The following is a 21,838-nucleotide window of genomic DNA, read 5'->3' on the forward strand; positions in this document are numbered from 1 at the left end:
GAAATTGGATTGCACAGCATAGTTGCATGTTGTGATTAAGAAGTATATACTATTTGTATGTGTTTATATATATGTTCTTTGAATAAGGATACATACAAGAGACTATAAAGACTGAACACACATATATACATATATACACACATATATGTACATATATAAATATGACTCCATTAAAATTACAATTAAAGTTCTGAGTAGATCATCAAATCATAATAAAGATTGTAACTAATAGTATGATTTTATGTTATAAGTTCATATGTATTATATTATTCTATATGTTTATCACATATATAGTTAATGAACATATCTAAAAATCATTTTATATACACTACTCAAAATTAGTTAGATATTGGGATATTTTATTGTTTATTCTGTGAAATATCTGCATTTTAATTCAGTGTGTTGTGAATATTTTTGGTCCCCCCCAAAATGTGAAACAATCAATTTGCCTTTATTGCATATCCATGCACATACAAGTAAGCCCCGATATTGCAACATCTCAACTAATGTTGAGTAGTGTGATTGTGAGTTGTTACAAAAATGTGAAATTCAACTTATAATGTTTAAGAGGGCAAACTATTTAATTATACATGAGTTCTCCATGTGAAATATTTTTTATATAATAATAATCAGTTGTTAAGGAAGTTTTCAGATCCGCCAGGTTAAGCACTAACACCAAAATGTAAAAATACTCCATTACAATTAAAGGCTTGCATTGAAAGATATGTTGGTATAATCAGGAAAATTAACGTTTTGGATGTACAACAACAAACAATGTAGTTTTGGAGGAGAAACTTTAACTCAGGATTATAACATACATACAGTATTAATGAGCTAATAATAAAAAACTCCGAAATACATATTTTTTCCATATAACTGAATAGACAGGATAATAAGGTCCCCAGAGGACTGTTTGAAGCAAGAACGGTGGCATGAAGATCTTTCTCCTCTGATTAAAATGTATTACACAAAAAGACATATTGCACCTTTAAAGTATTAAAAATTAGTGCTCAATGCAGAAAAATGTCCGTTATACTATTATATATCCATTATTGATTTTATTATTACTAATGCTTTGATGTGAAAGGAGGATTGTATTATCATTGTAGCTTATTTGAACTATTTGTGAACAGGAATGCAACCTGTGACTATTTAATCTTGGAGTATTTTTCTCAAACAATCGATTTAATAGTGTGTGAATAAAGTGTGTGTACTAAATGCTGTCCAAAGTCACAATGACATTCAAGAATTACTGAAAAAGATCATTATTAGCATGTGTTATAATAATAATAATAATAATAATAATAATAATTAATAATAATAAGTATTAATAATACGTAATATTAATATTATTATTAATAATAATGATACTTATTATTATTATTATTAATTAGCATTAAGTAGGAACCTCTAAATAAAACAAAACTAACATGATGTTATTACTGTATCTTGTATCGTGACCACTGTCCTGCATTGTAAGTGTGGATCATCATCGTCCCCGGCGGCAACAGGACTCTTGCTGTCGGTGTCATGGCTTACATAATGATGTTTAATAACCACAGCAGTTCACGCAGTATGGAGTGTTGTTTGATTCATGGACGCCCGTGCAGCCGCAGCTGATGATGAGCGGCCCCAGTGGCTGCTGCTGCTGCCGCTGCTGATTCGCGGCACATGCTCAGTTATGTACACCCAGACAACTTTGAAGGCTTAGCAGTGGCTGCTGAGGTCATTGCACTGGAAGAAAAAAAGAAAAAAAAAAACACACACCGACTCCCTCCACTACACCGCCTCCATTTTGAATAGCCATGTAATAGGGGATTCGCATAGTTTGTGTGTGTGTGTGTGTATCGCCCACTGCGCTGCGTAGTGTCAACAAGCCACATCCAAACATCCTTCGACATGGACGACCTGTTCAGTCCGCGGAGGTAACTTGATTAACTTACCGTCTGCGTTTGCATGTTAGTCGCCACGTATTGAATGCGTGTTTCGGTGTTTTGCGGCGCTACTTTGGGAGCCGTTTATATGGAATAGTCGGAGTGTCAGTGGTCACGAAGTTCGTGTCTGGCTAACAAGCTAGCCAAATAACGGCGTAATGTTACTGTCTCGTTAGCAGCTAGCGGACAGCTCCCGTTGGTAAAACGCCTTTTCTGCTCGCTTTATTGTACCTTGCAGCCATTATGTTAAACAGTGTCATCAAGGCAGATTAACGTCATGCATCGCTGCTTAATAAATCGGCTGTTATTGCCGTCGGGGGTTGACGTGTTACAGACGGGAGTCGTTATCGCATGTATGCGTGTGTAACGTTATGTCGTGCATGCTAACATTGATGTTTATTATTGATCGCATACTTTAGCTAACAGTTAGCCACCAGCAGCTGTCAACCTGTTATGAGCTCCCAAGTAGCACACACTGTTCTCGTAATGGTGACCGTAAAAATTAGCAGCTCATGTATGATTGATTGACAGTCTTTTGCGGTGGCTAGCGTCGGGTTTCATTCATGTAATATAAGGAAACGTCGCAGGTCACGGCTCAGATTGGTTCGCGGTGATGGAGGGGCGGGATGAAATCACAGTGCAGAGGGAGGGGAGCTGCACTCACCACAGCCAAGTTATTATACACGTATTGATCTTACGTCCGTGTGAAGGCAGTTACACGTTAATTACCCGCTAATTAACAGGTGATATTTAGTTAGCACGTTGTCTTTACCTATGAGAACAATTACATGTATGATCGTAAACACTGATGCACATGGGATGTTGTTTTTCTTATTGTTTATTTCAGGAGCCTGAACAGCACACAGGGCGAGATAAGAGTGGGACCAAGTCATCAGGTACACCCTGCTCGAACTAAAACTTCACTCATATCACCAGTGTTGTAAAAAGTACCCAAATATTATACCCGAGTTAAAATAAAGATGTGTTAGAATAGTGCATACAAGTTAAAATCACCCTTACAAATAGTACTTGGGTAAAAGTTTTAAAATATTTTCTATTAAATTAAAACTTATTATAGTAGGTGGTTGTACCTCAGGAGGTAAAGCAGGTTATCCAGTATTGGGAAGGTTGCTGGTACAATTCCCAAGATCTTTCCTGCTGCGTGTCCTGCTCAAATCCTTGTTTCCTTGAGCAAGATACTGAAACCCAGCCCGTTGTGTGTGTCTGTGTGAATAGGTGAATGTGACAAGGGTGTTAAAGCACTTTGGGCAGTCAGTAAACTGGGGGAAAAAAAGTGCTATAGAAATGCTAGTCCATTTAATGAAAAGTTAAAAGAAAAAAAAAAGATCACAGGCTGGTGAAGTGTTGTCATGTGTGCACATGTGCATGGTAAAAAACTAGTATGTCATTCCTTATTGTAATAACTATTGACAACAAAATAGAATCATTTTAAAATGTGCTGCTTTGGTTGTGATGCAACCTAGTTACTAGTAACTAAACTAATCATATAGATGTAGTTGAGTAAAAACTGCAATATTTGCCTCCAAAATGTATTGGAGAGGAAGTATAACGGGACAAAAAATGGAAATACTCGAATACAAGTACATGAAAATGTTGCTTCCGTACAGTGCTTGAGTAAATACACTTACTCACATTTTATCACTGGATATCACATCGGAATTAAATCAGATATCTAAACAATTAGTATATAATTCTGTCTAAAAAAGTCAGTTTCATGTATTTATTTATTTGTTTTATTTTTGGGAGTAGAGACGTTTGTAAAATACTGATTAAATTGTTTCTGTACCTGCCTCTGACTATTGTCCTCTTGAGGTCTTTACAAAACTGATCAGTCCTGTCTGTTCAGTTGGCTTTGCAGCTTGTTATAGTGTTTGAATGCATCTCCGTCATAGGCAACATGTGTTCAAGTTGAAATCCTTTAACCTTTCAGACAGGCAACATGTTTTGTTTATATATTACCATTCAGACACAAGGTATTTGAAGTTCTTTACAGGGACATAGACATGCATTCCAACAAGACATTAAGAAATGTTTAGAATGTCTTTTAAAAGACAAAAACAACAAAAGCAAATAAACAATTGCAGATTCAAAATAAGTTATTAATGATAATCATATCATAACCCTAATTATATGAAAGGACAGTAATGTTTTAAGTCCTGGTTTAAATTCGCTAATCGGTTTGAGCAAACCTCATGTGTTCAGAGAGTGTGTTCCACAGGTGGGAAACAGTGAAACTAAAAGCTGCACCACCTTGCCTTGTTTTGATCCTGGGAACACTGAGTCAGCCTGTCCCAGATGACTTTAGGAGTCTGGATCCTTGTGACATACAAGTAAATCAGATATGTAGATGTAGCCCAAGACCATTTAGTGTTTTATAGAAAATATTTTAAAACCTTTCCTTTGGCAGACAGAAAGCCAGTGCTGTGAGTCAAGAATGGGTGTAATCTGCTCTGCCTTCTTGGTTTTAATGAGCACTCTGGCAGCAGCATTCTGGACGAGCTGCAGCTGTCTTTCTTTTCTTTCTTAAATTACATATTGTGATAATGAATACATACATTTTTGACACCTGAATAACTGTTTTCAATTTCTTTTGTACACTTTATCAGTAGTCTAATTAAAAAAAAAAAAAACTACCTAGATTTTGCTCAGTAATGGCACTTTATGAAGCATAAATCTCAGCAGGGCATTAAGTTGCTTGCTTGGAGGCAGTCTAATGAATGTTTGCTGGTTTTTTATTTTTTCTTTGGTTGCGCCGCAGGCCAAGCTTCCAGAGTTGCAGCCGTGGCCCACTCCAGCTCTACAGACTCTAACAGAGAGTGAGGAGCTGATGTGGACGCCTGGGGTCAATGACTGTGACCTTCTCATGTACCTCAGAGCTGCCAGGTCAGTGTCTATACTATATTGCTTCAAACCACTGAGTCATGCTAACACCTTTAAAAAGGCTCAAACCAATAATTTTAAGCTGTACTCAGGAAAGTGTCACAAATGGGGAAGTACTTGGAAAAACAAGCAAACCAGTCTTGTTCTGGAAAAAGGTGAAACCATTGAGGTTAATCTCCTTTTTTAGCTGGATTCAACACATTTAAATCATTTGGAAGATGGTTTGTGTCCCAGTTCTGTACTTTCTCATTTGAAATCCTTGCACCACAATGGATGACAGGTTGTTTAATGTGTTTATTGAGGGCTCCAAACACTTTTTTCCTTTATCACTTTTTGTGTTGATTAAAAAACTGTTAAATAAGCAGCTCCAGCGGGACAAGGTTAAAGTCTGTTGGCTCTTAAGCAGCCTGATTATTGTCTGCTTACTCTATTTATTTCTTAAAAGCCATTCAGAAGTGAAATGTGGTTTGAATCTGGGCAGTGACAAGTGAGAAAATGCACAATTAATATTGATTTTGTTTTTATTCTCCAAGGAGCATGGCGGCCTTTGCAGGGATGTGTGACGGCGGCTCCACAGAGGACGGATGTTTAGCAGCATCCCGTGATGATACCACACTCAACGCACTCAACATGGTGAGGAGCATCATGTTCATCAGTATCCAGTAAATTCAAAGAACAAAAATATTGGATTGCAGACTCACAAGCACCTCTTGTTTTCTATCAATTCTAGCTACATGCAAGTCATTACGATGCAGCAAAAGCTCTCCAGCGTCTGGTTAAGAAGCCTCTTCCGAAGCTCATTGAGAAATGCTGGTCGGAGGATGATGTGGTGAGACGGCTTTAGCCGCTTTTACCTAGCTTTAACTCTACTTGACATGTTTAAGAAAAAGTCAGTAATTGGCAGTTTATTTACCATGCAGTAAAATAGTATTTATTAACAGGTACTGTAGTTTTAAACAGGAAATAAGTACTAGCATCTAGTACCAGTAGAATCATCTTAGATATGTCTAATAGACACAGCTATATATCACAAGATGACCATTGTCTGTACCAGAATCTTTTGTGTTGCAACTGCATGTCATTTAATTTTATCTACCACTATTCTCTCTCCTTTTTCCTGACAGAAACGCTTCATCAAAGGCTTGAGGCAGTATGGAAAGAATTTCTTCCGCATCCGGAAAGACTTTCTGCCCAGCAAGAAGACTGTAAATGACCACCATGTATTTTCGTATAGAACAATTTCTAATGCCATATTTTTGATTTAAAACACAACTTGTACTGTTTCCAAAATGTCCTGTGTTCTTTTTAATCAGGGGGAGCTAATCACTTTCTATTACCACTGGAAGAAAACTCCCGAGGCTGCAGGAACAAGAGCTTACCGACAGCAACGCCGACAGCCGTCCTCTCGCAAAGCCAAGACTCGCTCTGCTGCAGCTCCTGTCAACACCCCATCACGGAATTATTCAGGTGTGCACTTTGTGTGTTGCCGTTTTCTATTTGCCAGTGAATTTTGTTCTCCTATGGTCACTAAGTGTGGCATTCATAGGAGTTGAACTTGATCGAGGGTGATCTTTTCCTTTGCAGTGGATGTGAGTTCTGCCAGCGAGGATGATCTTGACAGTGAAGACAGTGAACAGGAAATCAAGAGCTGCAGCCACTGTGGTGCAACAAGTGAGTACATGTTATTTATCTTTGATTTATAACATGAGTTACCGTAAAATCCTTTCATCATGAGAACATTCTTCTAAACAGGTTCGAAAGATTGGCACCAGGGGGGAAGAGACAACCCGTTGCTGTGCACACCTTGTCGCACATATGAAAATAAACATGGATGTCTGCCGCCTGCTCCAAAATCTGCAGGCGCTCCGTTCATGTTTAAACCTGTTAAAGAGGAAGAAGAAGTAAACAGCAAGCACGGCATGAGGACACGACGAAGCAGAGCACCTGTAAGCCTGAGGCCGCCGGATCATTCGCACTTATCTTTATTGCTAATAATAGAAAATGAAAACTTTTCAAGAAAATGCAATTTTTTGTCAAAATGACATTTGACCGTAACCAGACCAATGCTGTTTCAACTTTTAGCTTGGAAAATATATTTTTCATCTCAAAAACATTAATTTCTCTTGTGGTTTAACAATAGTAACTACTGAATATTTCTCTTTAAAGCAGCTGTCATCTTTAAGAAGCGGCCACAGGAGGCTCACAGGCTCCCCTAACAGCGAAGATCAGCAGTCTAGCAGCCAGCCCTCCCCGAGCGGAGCAACCCTGAGATCATCTTCCACGGATAATAAGAATGAATCCAACAGGAAGACAAACAAGGTATGCAAGAAAATCTAAGCATTTCATTTTCATGTACATGTGGCACCTGAATGACATTATCTCATCGGGCTGGTTGGGTCGTTTACTTTTGGTGGTTGGGCTGTTTGGTTGCAGTTAGTTGCATTTTCGTAATGAAGATGCTAGAAAGGAAGAGATTGCTGCTGCTTTTAATCATGCTACGCAGACAGCTGTAACTCACCTCAACAGCCCCCACAGCAACCTCACAAATACAAAATCACCTTCTGCCAGTAATTAACACCTCTGTAAATATCACGTTGTGTACACAGAAGATAAAAGAGGAGGTTACGTCACCAAAGACAACGAAACGTGTACGAGAGAGTCCTGCTCAAGAGCCTGATGAGCCTGAGAAGGTTACACCTAAAAGGCCGAAGACACAGGTGAGATGGACTCTTCAAGAAAATTCATCAGTTTAAGGAGCTACCTCCTTATTGGAAAGAGAGTTCTACGATAAAAATAAACATTGTATGTTTGTTCCTCCAGGATCCACAGGGCTCTCGGTCCGAGGGAGAGGCGGAGGTGGAGGAGGAGAGCTCTTCAGAAAGCCGCAGTGCTCAGGACGATGGCAGCAGTGACACCAAAGACATCGATCAGGACAACCGCAGCTCCTCTCCAAGCATCCCCAGCCCCCAGCAGGGCAACGAGAGCGACTCTGACTCATCCGCTCAGCCAAACGGTGTTCCATCAGAGCCTGTTGCTCCTGCTGCGGTGTTGGCCGACACACCAGCCCCACAGGTGCTCCCCCCTCAGGGCCCTCCCATCACTGCTCAGCCAACACAAAGCAGCTCTGCTGCGGATCCTGCTCAGAGCCCCCCTCCTCCTTCTCCAGACCCTCCTCAGCCAGCCGCTGGTCAGTCAGCTGTTGCAGTCAGCCTCAACGGTCGACCACAGCCCTCCTCTCACTCTCTTCCCGGTCCACCACCTCTTCCATTAGCACTTGGTCAGGACTCTCCTCTTTCTCCAGCATTTCAGGTGCCACCTGCGCTTAACTCTGCCCATCTTCATGGCCCGTCATCTCAAGCCCCCCCGCGACCACCTCCCTTCTTTCGGGAGACTCAGCACCCACAGCCTCCTCTGTCTGGCCCACAGATCAAGCCTCCTCCCACTACTCCAATTCCACCTTCACACAAACAGATGCCACACCAGTCTGCAACACCTTTCCCTCAGATGCCCTCCAATCTCCCACCTCCTCCTGCTCTAAAGCCCCTCAACGCTCTGCCCAACCAGCATCCTCCGGGCGCGCCCCCTCCCCCTCTCCAGCTCATGCCGCAGCCTTTGCCGATGCAGTCACTTTCTACCCAGCTTCCAGTGATCTCTCAGGTGCAGACCCACCCTGGAAAAATCATGACCTCCTCTCACCCACCTGCTGCAGCATCACACCCTCTCACCTCTGTTACATCTTCTGCTATTGGCCCCGTCCCAAGCCTCCAGCCGTCATTCCCGCCTCTTCCGCTGAGACCAGCGGCGGGCACCACAGCAGGTGGTTCACAAATTCAGATTAAAGAAGAGCCACTGGATGAGATAGAGGAAGCTGAGAGCCCACCATCCCCACCTCGGAGCCCCTCGCCAGAGCCCACCATTGTCAACATGGCGAGCCATGCCAGCCAATCTGCACGGTACGTCTTGAGGACAGAGAATCTAAAGTGTATTGCTTTTCTTTTAAAAAAAATGGAGGGTTAAAACATTCCTATGTACTGTTGTGAAAATGGGTAGATTACATTGTTTAAATTATGAATGATTCATGTTGTCTTTTTCGTGTGAATGAAGTTTATTAGCCAAACCCACTAATGCCCATCTGTTGTTTCTCTCAGGTTTATCAAACACTTTGATCGTGGTTACAACTCCTGTGCAAGAACAGACCTGTTCTTCACTCCACTGTCGTCCTCCAAGCTGGCAAAGAAAAGGGAGGAGGCTGTGGAAAAGTCCAGGAGGGAGGCTGAGCTCAGTGCTCGGCAAGAACGCGAAAGGGAGAAAGACAGAGAGAGGGAGAGAGAAAGGGAGGCGGACAGAAATGCTGTGAGTGCAACATTGTCTTTATTCATTTTTCAAACTTCTTGACTGTCACAAAACATGCATGATTTTTCTCACATGCTGTGTTTACCTACAGAGAGCCTCCAGCTCCTCCCATGACAGTCGTATGAGTGAGTCTCAGATGACCGTTCAGGGCCATGGACGGCCCTCGTTCGAGCAGCCGCCTACTACTGTAGCTGCAGTGCCCCCCTATATCGGCCCTGATACACCTGCCCTGCGCACCCTGAGTGAATACGCCCGACCCCATGTCATGTCGCCCTCCAACCGCAACCACCCTTTCTATGTGTCTCTGGGCCCCGGAGACCCGCTGCTGGCCTACCACATGCCTGGCCTGTACAGTGCTGAACCCAGCCTGCGAGAGCGTGAGCTGAGGAACCTCCGAGAGAGGGAGCTCCGTGAAAGGATGAAGCCTGGCTATGAGGTCAAACCCCCAGACATGGAAACCTTACACCCCTCGGCCAACCCCATGGAGCACTTTGCCAGACATGGAGCGATCGCTCTCCCCCACATACCCGGGCCTCCGCACCACTTCGCAGCCTTCCATCCTGGGCTGAACCATCTGGAGCGGGAGAGGATGGCACTGGCTGGACCTCAGATGCGTCCTGAGCTGAGTTATGCAGAGCGGCTCACTGCTGAGCGGCTTCACGCGGAGAGGATGGCGTCTGTGGCGACCGACCCTGCTACCAGGCTGCAGATGCTCAATGTGACGCCGCATCATCACCAGCACTCTCACATTCACTCGCACCTCCACCTTCACCAACAGGATCCGCTCGGTCAAGGTGAGGTTGCGTTTAAATTTAATTGTCAGCAGTAATACATCCGGTGGTGTGAAGTTGATCTTCACTGAATAATTTATCTCTTCGTCCAGGTCAGGGCCCTCATCCTCTCGACCCCCTGGGACCAGGACCACGTTTGGCCCGGTTCCCTTTCCCCGGTGGACCAATCCCCAACCCTTTACTCAGCGATCTTCCTCATGATCACGAGATGCTGCGCCACCCACTGTTTGGTTCGTAATCTCAGCTTTTTAACTTACTCACACATGAACTCTCTTCTCTGAGTTCAGCTCTTCTGAATTTGGTCTTCTCACATTTTAGGAGCTGCATATCCACGAGAGCTGCAGGGCCCGATACCTCAGATGTCGGCTGCTCACCAGCTCCAGGCCATGCATGCTCAGTCTGCAGAGCTTCAGAGGATGGCCATGGAGCAGCAGTGGCTGCATGGGCATCACCTGCATGGAGGGCCTCTTCCGAGTCAGGAGGATTATTACAGGTGAGGTTTCTGAATTCCTGATCTAATGGCAACAGTTACTTTTTACGGTTTTACTTTTTTCAATTTATACCAACCAAATTATACAACGGACCACAACTCTGACAATAACTGTTGTTACACAAAGAGTACTGCTGTGTATCGACTGCAAGCTGAAAATAAATATTGAAATACTTATATTTTATACAGAGATAAATGTAATTTATGTTTTAAAGGGATCTGACTTCTAAATGATACTGATTGGAGATTTTGATAAACAAAAGAGGAGATATAGAGCAGTATTTTTACGAGCGGTGGCCTGTTTTGTTGTACTGTGCAGTCCATGCAGGTGCGTGGGGGGGATTCAAGAGAAAGACAAACTCATCCCTCAGTAATTTAAAAGCATCTTATCATCATAGTTATGCAGCTTAGTAGGAATTAAAAGCCCATAATACAGTTAAACTCTGGAATTTAAAACTTGTTTGATTGCTAATGTGGTAAAAACATGTACTTTGTTGTAAAGCCGGTTCATGCATCATTCAATTAATTCCAGATCTCAGTAATAAAGTTGGCATCTAAACTATCATTAATAAGTGATGGGATTGACTTTCAAGAAAAAGGGCTTTGCAAATGGTTTGAGAAAGGAGTTGCATTCAACACATTTGTTAGACTTAAAGACGCTAGGGATCGACCCATACTGTTTTTCAGGGCTGATAGTGATACCGGTTATTATAATCAGGTAAACCAGTAATCTATATCTGGAACTGATATAAATTTAACGTAAAAATTAAACTCTTGGTGTCAAAATTTCAAATATTCAGGGATGGAAGTACAATTTAAGTACTGTATTTAAGTACAATGTTGAGGAACTTGAGTTTTTCCATTTCTGCTGCTTTTTAACTTCCAGACTATAACATTAATTTAACAATTTAAATTACTTCTCAGGTTCAGAATATTCAGTGTTGATCGGCCATTACTTGTGACGTGTAACCAATTAGGTGGTATTGTGGGCGGGGCATCTACAGTTAGAGGATGCTGCATCAAAACAATTTTATTTAAACATTTTATTTTATTTTATCAGCAATTGGGAAAAAAAAAAAACACACAAAAAAATTGCTTAATATTGGACGGCCAGACTGATAATTGGTCGATCCCAGACACACAGTGTTTTAGTGACATGCACTGAATGTACTGTGTATACTCTTATTGATTATAAATAAAGATAATTTCATTATCATCTCAGATATGCAGCTTAACAGGATTTCATAATATGCCTCGTAGTAATTGCTCAGTGTTTGTTTTCCTTGCATGTTTTCCCCATGATAAAGCCATATTCATGCTACATTGCTTTGTTAAAATGAAAATGAAAGTGTTTCACAGCCAAGTGCTCCGAGCTTACTTACATTTGTTTTCTTTTTTTCCTAAAGCCGTCTGAAGAAAGAAGGTGACAAGCCATCTTGAGTCCCAGGTGGTGCATGAAACCCAACACTCAATACACCCAATACACCCAATAGAATACTGTGTACTTTTGAGACTGTAAGAGAATATTTGTGTGTCCGTTTTTTGTTTTAATATATTTTAGGAAAAAAAACCTTTGTGGATCTTTATGTGCATTCCTTGTTCAGCACTTAATGGGACTGTCAAAGTCCGTCTGAGATTTTCATATCGCTTAAGACTTTATACTAGTTTTATTATTGAAATAAAAGGAACAATCTCACCCATTCGTGTGAGATTTAAAGTGACAGATTTTCTCTAACAAACTGTAAAACGGTTTCATATGCAGTGATATTAATATGCTAAAACACAGCTCTTATAAAGCATATGAAAACAGACTGACTTTGGTGTTAAGTTTAAATATCCCTATGGTTTCTAAATGATTTCCCTGTACAGAATGACATGTAAATCAGTGTTTTGAATGATTGTATCGACCTAGCATGACTCAGTCCTCACTTTTTTTCACCAAACTAGAGTAGCAAGTTGCATTGTGGTGTTTAGACTTTGAAAGATTAGTAGAGGTTGGTTTTACTCTTAAATCTGCTAAATATTTGTCTAAATCCTAAAGTTTTATATATCAAGATATCTTTTCACAATATAACCGAAGCTTTTATTCGCTCATTTTTGAGACTGTAAATATTACATGTTCACAATATTCTATATGAATGAGTACTATTGATATAGCAGTAGATGTGAACACCTGACCATTGATTCAGCACGATAGCAGTAAATCATAAGCTAAAACAGTGTATGGTATTATAAGGTAAGATGATTAGTAATTGGACCATGATCTGTCGCTACAGACAAAATGTTTGATTAGAATGATGTATTTACATTGTTTTGATGAGAATAACTGAATTGGACAAAGATTACATTTGAATGGACTTTTTAAAAGAACTGCTTCTAAATTCAGTATTTATGTGACATAATATAAAAGTGTATCCATTGCATATTTATTTCAATAAATATTTCTGCAATGACACCTTATGTTATTTGTACTTGGACCTCTGTTTGAAAGAAACACTTCTGACAGCACATGAACGCACCGAACACACTGCACGTTTGCGTCGCATTCCGGATCGACAGGAACACTTGATCGCGGCCGTTCTAGGCAATGCATTTGGGTTCAGCAGGTGCGCCGTGGCCCATTCCAAAGTGTCACAGAAATCTTTTTTTTGACAGAAATGCACAGAAATCAAGCCGGACAGGAAATCAGACACAGGAACAGCATAGAGTATCTGGTTAATTTTCAAAATAAAACACTGAGCAGACTCATGGCATGATAAAGTCAGAACATTAACAATACACACAAAGAAAATTAACAGGTTGACATTATCCAGCAGGCGTGGTGCTTCTGAATCGTTCCCAGTGGGGTATGAAGCTGCATCGCACGTGTGACATCAGAGAGACGTCCCGGTGGGATAAAAGTTATGATAGAGAGGTGTTGATTGCTTTGCACTGTAAGAAGGTATTTCTTTACCCTCCCTTAGTGATTAGTGACATTATGGCAAAATAACGGAAAGACCTGCCAGTACAATTTAGTTGTATGACTTCCTCCAAAATGATCTTACAGTTCAGTCAACAACTTCTAAAACAGTTTAAACTAAAACTGAACATCATGACCTTCATTACTGAAGCATCTATTGCAGGAATGTTGTATTGGACCGCATTAGTTCAGCCAGGCGCACCTAAAAAAAACAACCGCTTATATATTGTGGAAAATAAGAGTTTCCTGCAGACATCAACTTGGACAGAGAGAAGCATGGGGTATTCATGTTTTTTTATTGTATTATTGCACAAAATCTGTTATATATGTAAAATCATATGAACCCAGTCTTGTTTGACAAGAGATATGAAGTGTGAAAACAATCCTCTGCTGGTAGATACAAAAGAGTTGTAAACAGTGGCAGCAACACATGAACAGAAAAGAACAACCGACTCAACAGGTGTATTGTTTTGCAAATATAAAAAGGCAGAGCTACTAATTAGCCATTCTTAAAGCTTACACACAGTCTCTTTTTGCATCACAGCAGATGCACTGGCCTAAACTACGACTGGAGCAGGAAACAAGAAAAAGAAACTAAAATCTGCTCCACAGAGTTATATTCTTCCTTTTTCAGACAGACTAACCAAAGTGCCCAAAAGTCATGCAGCCTGTGAGCAGACATTATTAATAGAGTCACAATGCTGCCGTTTTAAACAATGCGTGTCACCTACGGATTCTTTGCTTGGAACTTCCCAACACAGCAGACCAACCTATACAGCATCAATTTTTCTTGCACATTTTCATCCTCTTTTTTATCCTTTACAAAGACGCGTCACTTACACTCTGAATCTGCTCAGAAAGCTTCCATTACAACTTAGCCTGACTGCAGCTGAATAACGTACAACGGGACGCGTTAGGCACAAACAACATGTGGTAAAAAGTATGAGCTTCTGTACTTACAGAATGGTCCATATATTAATATTGAAATTCTTCCATGTTTAAAGGATAACGCTGGTGAAATGCTGTTACTTGTGTTATTGTCAAAACATCCCATAAAAAGACCAAAACCAACAATGTGTTTTGTTTCCAGGCTCTCTATCCTGTCTGTGGCTCTCAACCCTAAAGCCATCTCATTTCTAAAATTAAAGGTGTAAATCAGGTCTTGAATATAAACTGTGATTTTAAAAAATAGGCACTGTAGTTCTGTAGCATTCACAGTACATTTATTTTATTATGACGTCTGGCTACAAATGTGACGCATGTTCAATTTACATTTAGCCTACACTGAATCTAAACCCTCTAACCCATTCAACTCTAACACTCAATTTGATTCTGATTATTGCACATTAGCCTTTTCACTCTCTATTTGTAAAAATGTGATAAGTCTTTGAAATTGGGAACAGTCCATGACTTCATGTGCGAGTGAATAGTTACATCATCAGGACCCAGTATGTAGGACTGACTCTGCAGTGCCTGTGTTCACTCATGTGTCCGGGCATTAGTTTCTGTCACAGAGGATTAAGCTATATTAGACTCCAGTTACACAGACAGTACTCATCAGGATCAATTCATATTTGGCTGGAGTCTTTTCATGGAATAAGAAACCTATGTTACAATATTGCAGACTATGTCCTTCAACTAAAAATGAGCAACTTAATTTAACAGGCTTAAATCATCAGTTTGCTGGACCCAGGGGTAAGATGTTTGGAAATCACATCTTTTTCTTGTGTGTACATCTCAGGGATCGTCTCGAGAAGGATTCCTCTTCTTCACATACTGCCGCAGGTACTGGATAGCCGACAGCGCGCTCACGTTTGCCAGCAGAGCTAAACAAGATTTCAGTATATGTTAGATAGAACAGGATGTCGGTTTGCTAAGTTATACAGTACACTCATATGTTCAGTAGTTAAAAGCTCTAAAAGTGTTACTGTTTGTAAATGACATGAAATATTATATATATAATAACGATAATAAATCAGATTTTAAATCCGTTACTGCTAAACTCTGATTGGTGCACAAAAACATGTGACATCACCTTTTCCCATCAAAGCCACTTCAAACCAGTGAGAAAAAGGAAAGAACAAAAACAGACGTTAGTAATAAATTAACTCAAACTGTCCGAGCTCTTCTCGGACCCCATTGCAAATAGGACGATGGAGAAGGATGAAAGGATGTTGTGAAGAGTATTAATGTTGTGTTTTTAGACAAGGTTTTAGTAGATAATTATTTGAGGAATACCAATGCAAAGAGTTTCGTACCTGCTTTCCAGGCATCAGCAGCCTCTGGATCAGAGGATTTTAAAACCCAGGAGGCGAAGGCGATGCAGACCAAACACATATCTGACTGCTTCAGTGTGGAGAAGACGCCATCTCGTCCTGTGAGAGACATAAAGATGCACAAAAAAGTAGTTTTGCTTTGGAGGTTGTTTTCGTTTTTTTTTGCAACATCCAGTTCTGTACAAACAAGAAATAAGACTTACTTGTCGTCTGCATAGGTTCCAAAATGCTCTGCTGCACTGCCAGCTCTCTACACAGCTGAGAAGGAGTTGAAGCGAGCGCAGTTAATGGTGCATCTGCTCTCTCTTTGGTAATCTCCTCGGCCTCACCTGGAAACACCCAGGCACCGGACCCTCTGCACCAGATGCTGCCTTTGTCGTGGAAGCGAATCTTCCTTATCGACAGCAAACTTTTCCAGCCGGGAAATCCACGTGGGGCTGCTGCAGACGTCCCAGAACCACTGCCCTGGAAGAAACAGCGAGAAACCATTCTGATTGGAGAGATGTCGCCCTCCTCCTTGAAGTCCGCGCTCAGGAAAATGTAGTCCGGATTTGGGAATGTGAGTTCTCTGACGGTGGGATGAGAACAAGAGAAAATAGGGATGGGTTTGTCCTCGCTGCGCTGGGACTCACGGAGGAGACAGAGCGACATTTCATCGCTGAATGTACAAAGAGTGAAGTCAAACGCAGGAGCCGCTGAGATGTCCTCCGGATCAAAGACAACAACACAGCGGGAGTCTCTCTCTGCTCTGTCCTCTGTGAAAAAGTCTTCAAACACTTTAGGGTAACAGATTTGAGTGCGTTCATCCAGTTCGTCTGCGTTGGATAGAAAAGGTGCAGGTGTTGGTATTCCCAGGCTGTCACTGGCTTTTAAAAGCATGTTTTCCTCCAGAGATGCACTCCCGCTGAGAAACAGACTGATCTCATCATTTCCAAGCAAAGACAAACCCCCTGTGTTCAAAGCTTGTACGTTGCGCACACTTTTGCTTTTTGTTATCGGTCTCGGCCACGCAGGTCCTGATTCCTGATCCTCTGAAGATTCCCCTTCAAAGTCCTCCGCAGGCACAGGTGTCTCCTTTCCTTCAGAGCATGTGGACTCCTCTTCATCACGTGCGACTAAAGGTGAGCCGCATGTCCTTTGTTGGTTTTTGCCCTGAGGGTCAGGACTGGGGTTCCTGCTGGCGCCTAGAAACTGCCAGTACTCTTCTTCGAAATCACAGGTGGAGAACTCGCAGCTCGAGCGATCTGGTTTGGATTCGTCAGGCTGCGTGAAATAGTCTGAGTCAGTTGCGTCGGATGTGTCCATTAGGCCACCATCAAATGAATTATACTCCACGGTGTCGGCCAAAGAGCTGGGATTTCTTGGGAAGTCAGCTTCACTCGGTGTAACTGTTTCCTCTGTGTCGCTGAGAGGTGTGCTTCTACCCATCCTGAGCTGTAAAATGTCATTTATGGTGAGTTTTTCCATTTCGTCCCAAAATGCAGAAATGGCGAACACGGATCGAGTGGGGCCTGTGGCTTCGGCATATGTTTCGGGGCCATTGGCCACAGGGCAAGGTGTGAGGATTACATCTGGAACAGGGGGGAGACTGAGCTGATCTCCTGAAGAGCAACCAGATGCTGAAAGATTAATTTCATCATTTGGGAGTCCAGGTGTTTCCAAGGGCACGCAGAGCGGCGCGCCTCGTGTGTCGCTATCACATGTGGAGACGTCATCAGGCGTTTTGTTAACACTTTGGGCAACAGATGGAAAAGTCAGGGTAGGCTCAACATCGGTGCTTTCATAACCTTCACAGTCAGTGGAGAGACTGTTAGGACAGGATTGCGTTTCTCGCTCAGCATCAGTATTCTCAGTCAGACTGAACAGACGGCTGTTTGTCAGGGATGATGAGCTCTGCGATTGTTGGTTTTCCATGACAAGATGCTCCACTGATTCAGCTGCTGACAGATAGCTTTCAGAGTCGTAGCTGTGCATGGAGAGGAACTCAACACTGTCTTCCAGCTCGTCAGACTCAACGCTGTCTGACCGGGAAGGGTCCCTAGTTTGAAATGTGTCACAGTTGTTTGGGTCATGGTTGTGTCTCTCTGTCGTGACCAGTTTGTCTGATGAATCGTCTTCCACACTAGATGTTGAACCTGAAACGACTCCCGTCTGAATGCTCTCAGGATTTTCCTCAGCATTTTGGTTCAGTTGGGTTTCGTCCCCTGCCCTCCTCCCTCCTTCAGATACATCATTATCTTTGGTCATCTCTGACACAAAGCCATTTTCAGGTGGGGCTCTGCGAGTGCGATTGTTCTTAGAAGCTTTTTTTTTCCGTTGTTTTTTTTTCACAGACGAAGCACGCGCCCGCTGTCGTGCAGGACTGTCATTCACCGTCACGAACCAGCGCTCTTTTTCTTCCCTGGGTGCGACACAGCCCACAGCTTTGTCGGCAGTGGGCTGCTCGCTCACATTTAGTTCTGTTTGGCTGTCAGAAAGTGGATCAGGTTCATGTATGGATGAGGTGTCGCTCTCCGTTGGTGCATCGCCGTCTGAGGACTGCACGTAAAGTTGCTCAGTTCGCAGTGTGGATGCGACGTCTCTCTCCTCTGTGGTGAATCTACTCTCCTCTGGATGATCGAGGCATACATCAGACTTCACCCGTCCTTCAAGGTCTTCCTCAGCCTTTATGGTGAGATCAGACTGTTTAATCTGCACTTCTTCCTCGCAGCATGCTGCAGCCTCATCACTGTTTGCGGCAGTGCCTCCCTGCAGCTCCCGTTGGTCTGTGCTGACTGAACTTGACTTCCCTGAATCCTCTGAGTCACTGAGGCTCAAGTTATCGGGGCAGGCGAGCGAAGGCTGCAGCAGGCCACACTCCTCACTGTCCTCATAGAAGCTCGTCCAGTCATACTCTGCAATGTGCATGCTGTGATCTAAATCATCCATTTTGATACTTCACCTGCTCTTCACTCTAAAATAAAAATGGGAGAAAACATAACGATATGCATGATTTATGGTTAAAAAATCATATTGCAGTTATTTTGACAGACGCTGTGATCGCAACAGGAATGTGGGGATGATCGTTTTTCCATCAAAACTTTTGACTTTCAACTCGATGTGATATTTGTTGGGGTCCCTTGCTTACAACCAGAAAGACAAGACTTGTAGGCCAGAGCATCTCTGCAGCACTCCAGTTCTTCATTATAATGCTGTCCTTTGTCACACATTTCAACTTCAACTTCAGTTTATTGTAAGTGCACATGGCTCAGAGAGTCTCTGCACACTAGACGTCAGTAAAAACAGCAAAACAACAATGGTGGTTGAGGTGAGAAAACAAGGATTGTGAAGTGTGACCATCCGTCATTGATTTGGGTTCCCGGCTGGTAAAGTCAGGAGTGCTTGAAATGCTTTGAAAGGCGCCTTCAAATAAAATGCATTATTATTATAATTATGATTATTATGATTATTATTATTATATGTGTAGAGGGAGAAGTGGAGCTCTGTGGGCGAAGGCTCGACCGCCAGAAGGGTTTTGAGTAATTCGAGTAATTAAGTCATCTGCATTAAGGGAATTTTAAGGACGTGATGGAGAAATTAGGCTCGATATATGAGGGTGCCAGTTAATTTGAAGCTGTACAGGTTAAAAGGAGGATTTTGACATCAGCATCATAGTGTCAACACCATACTGTATGTTCAATCCCATTAGATCGTGTAGGGACTCTGGCTGCAGTGTTTCATACCAATTGGAGAGGTTTTGTTGCTGTTTTACAGTGATCTATTCCTGAGGTTCAGAAGGCATGTATGAGGAGTTAAGCCTCTGATTTTGATAGAATGGCACCATGTTTGTGCTGTTACATGGAGGCAGGGGAAGGGCGTCCATACTATATCCTTCATGTATGGCTCAAATATAAGAAACTGATCAAATCCCTGTTCCCAGATTTTGAACCGCACGGGTCTGAGGAATGGTGAAGCTGTCAAGGTTGATGGAGAAAGCTGTAACGGGAAGATATTATTGCTCTCATCAAAAGTTGCAGCTTCTTACGATTTTGTAAATGACATTTTTACATTTAGCAGACGCTTCTGTACAGCAACTTACAGTAATTCATACACTGATAGCGCTGGCTGCCATACAAGGTGCCGACCAGCATATCAGGAGCAGTTTTGGGGTTCAGTATCTTGAAGGACACTTTGACATGAAGACCAGGGGAATCGAACCAGCGACCTTCCAATAACAAGAAGCTGGCTCTACCCCTGACCCACAGCCGCCAAATTGCACTGAGTCATATTGTGATTTCGTTTTTATTGTGAGTAGTTGTGCAGCTTTAGTTGGAATGCTGCAGATCCAGGTACTCTGAACGAAAAACAATAAAAGTGGCCATTTACACAACGCAGCAGCACCTGCTTGATATCCCTACTGGGTTATAGTTAAAGTCACATCAACACATTTGAGTTAAATATAGAGCGAGCATTTGTCTGAAGCTTAATATTGCTTGCAATCAGCTGTCATTAGGAACCTGCTGTGCGGAAAGCAAACAAGCTCCTGCATTAGTTCAAAGCTTGAGAGGTGAAGACGTCAGAGGGCAGCAAAGCAACACCAGAGCACCGTGGTCACAAGCTTCATAACAGACCCCAAAATACTCCACGGCCCCGCTCTCAGTCATATGACCTGATATGAAAGATTTGTCTGTTCAATGTCAGGGTGCAACATACTCTATGAGCTTCACGGTACACTCAGTGGAGGGTTTAAGTTTCTAAAAAATGCACTAATGCAACACGACATGAACATTAAAGTATCATCTTCCTTAAAATTGTGCCAAATCAAACAATCTCTGACAGTTTATCTCATATTTTACATTTGTACACATATTTTGTCCAATTGTTTTATCTACAAGGTAAAAGATTTATTGAGTTATCAGGATCACTCTGTCATCTTTACCATAATGGATGTTGTTAGTAAACACCCTCAACTTGTGTCAAAGTCATCAAAGGTCTTGTCTATGATCATTATCAACGAGACCAACATGAAGCACACGCAGCACCTTCTTGTTACCGTGTTTCTGTAGTAGATAGGACCCTACCTGTGGCAGAAGGACGAAGCGTCCAGTTTGAAGGTGTCACCACTTTCTCCATGCAGGGACATTTCAGGTCTGATGTCCGTCTGTCCTTGCATGTGTCAGACTGTGGCCTGGCCTGTTATAAATAGAGGAGTATGTTCAGTCACATGGGGCTGCTCTTGGTGCAAACGTCCGTCCCTCCACTACCAGAGGTGTGACATTTCATTACAGTAACCTTAAAATACAAGCCAGCTTACGTTTATCAGAGGTGAGATCAATAATCTATTCCATTATTAACACAATAGAAGTTAAAGGACAGGGACATATTTTGTTACCATAATAGGGGGAATCTATTTAAAATAAGATCTGCACAAAAGTGAAGACTTTTTTATGATGTTGAATATACTTTAAAGTAAAATTGATATCATTGATAATATATACAATTTGTAGACGTTTTTTTGTTAGAAAACTGTTTTAATCACCGACAGCCTAATAATAATATCAATATTAATAATAATAAAGTTTATTTATTTAGCACCTTTAAAAACAGAGTTTCCAAAGGTCTTTGACAACAAGCAAAATCAGGAAAGACAGCATTACAGATAAACACTCAACAGTCAAGCCAAACACAAGAAAGTCTGGTTTAAGGTGAGTAAAAACAAGACAGCAGAACAGAAAAAGTAAAAAACACAAAAAGTCCAGTGTTGGTGTTTACATAACGGGCACAGCAGCTCTGGATGAGGACAGGCCGTTGTGTGCTGGTTAACATTCTAACTTTAGCAGACGTGACGACATCAAAATAGTTATTTCTCCACGTTGTGTTGATAACTTCAGGTAACTTTTGCATGTTTTCAACAAAAAATATTTCATATTACACCTTTAATTAAACTTTCGTTTATTTCAGTGTGAACAATGACATGCTTTATAATTGCATTAAGCAATTCTGAATGTTTATACATGTATAAACATTCAGAATTGCTTAATTGTATAAACCACATCCAAATAATTTTTATATAACTACACAGTATTTATTAACCTGTTTATTAACCAATTTACTTTTTATTGCAGATGCTTATTTGTAACACTTGTTGTTCGAGG

General features: G+C 41.7%; 2 protein-coding genes across 3 annotated transcripts; one reads left to right on the forward strand and one right to left on the reverse strand.

Moving 5' to 3' along the window:
• Window positions 1–1,680: 1,680 nt before the first annotated feature.
• On the forward strand, window positions 1,681–12,929 carry rereb (arginine-glutamic acid dipeptide (RE) repeats b). 2 transcript variants are annotated; one of them, XM_030420650.1, is made up of 17 exons: window positions 1,681–1,925; window positions 2,782–2,830; window positions 4,714–4,838; window positions 5,369–5,468; window positions 5,566–5,664; window positions 5,960–6,040; window positions 6,149–6,302; window positions 6,420–6,506; window positions 6,588–6,781; window positions 7,005–7,154; window positions 7,442–7,552; window positions 7,656–8,788; window positions 8,984–9,188; window positions 9,280–9,982; window positions 10,072–10,209; window positions 10,298–10,472; window positions 11,876–12,929. In XM_030420650.1, the coding sequence occupies exons 1-17, from the start codon at window positions 1,900–1,902 to the stop codon at window positions 11,907–11,909; spliced, it is 3,564 nt and encodes a 1,187-aa protein (XP_030276510.1). In that variant the 5' UTR covers window positions 1,681–1,899; the 3' UTR covers window positions 11,910–12,929. The 2 variants fall into 2 exon arrangements, with proteins under 2 accessions (XP_030276510.1, XP_030276509.1); XM_030420649.1 differs by having other exon boundaries at window positions 1,682–1,925; window positions 7,002–7,154.
• Window positions 12,930–13,688: 759 nt separating this feature from the next.
• Window positions 13,689–21,764, reverse strand: perm1b (PPARGC1 and ESRR induced regulator, muscle 1b). The gene is made up of 4 exons (XM_030420982.1): window positions 20,765–21,764; window positions 15,908–18,657; window positions 15,687–15,803; window positions 13,689–15,254 (listed from the first exon to the last, which is right to left on the reverse strand). The coding sequence occupies exons 2-4, from the start codon at window positions 18,630–18,632 to the stop codon at window positions 15,166–15,168; spliced, it is 2,931 nt and encodes a 976-aa protein (XP_030276842.1). The 5' UTR covers window positions 18,633–18,657; window positions 20,765–21,764; the 3' UTR covers window positions 13,689–15,165.
• Between the last annotated feature and the right edge of the window lie 74 nt (window positions 21,765–21,838).

Source organism: Sparus aurata, chromosome 6, assembly GCF_900880675.1.
Source record: "Sparus aurata chromosome 6, fSpaAur1.1, whole genome shotgun sequence".
NCBI classification, from domain to species: Eukaryota; Metazoa; Chordata; class Actinopteri; order Spariformes; family Sparidae; genus Sparus; species Sparus aurata.

Excerpts from the sequence above, each read along its gene's own strand:
- rereb (XM_030420649.1), top strand. The coding sequence starts at position 1,900 with ATGGACGACCTGTTCAGTCCGCGGAG. Across the intron at positions 6,782-7,001 it reads CACGACGAAGCAGAGCACCT|CAGCTGTCATCTTTAAGAAG; the intron begins GTAAGCCTGAGG and ends TTCTCTTTAAAG. Across the intron at positions 7,553-7,655 it reads CTAAAAGGCCGAAGACACAG|GATCCACAGGGCTCTCGGTC; the intron begins GTGAGATGGACT and ends TTGTTCCTCCAG.
- perm1b (XM_030420982.1), bottom strand. The coding sequence starts at position 18,632 with ATGGATGATTTAGATCACAGCATGCACATTGCAGAGTATGACTGGACG. Across the intron at positions 15,804-15,907 it reads GGAACCTATGCAGACGACAA|GACGAGATGGCGTCTTCTCC; the intron begins GTAAGTCTTATT and ends TGTCTCTCACAG. Across the intron at positions 15,255-15,686 it reads TGCTGATGCCTGGAAAGCAG|CTCTGCTGGCAAACGTGAGC; the intron begins GTACGAAACTCT and ends AATCTTGTTTAG.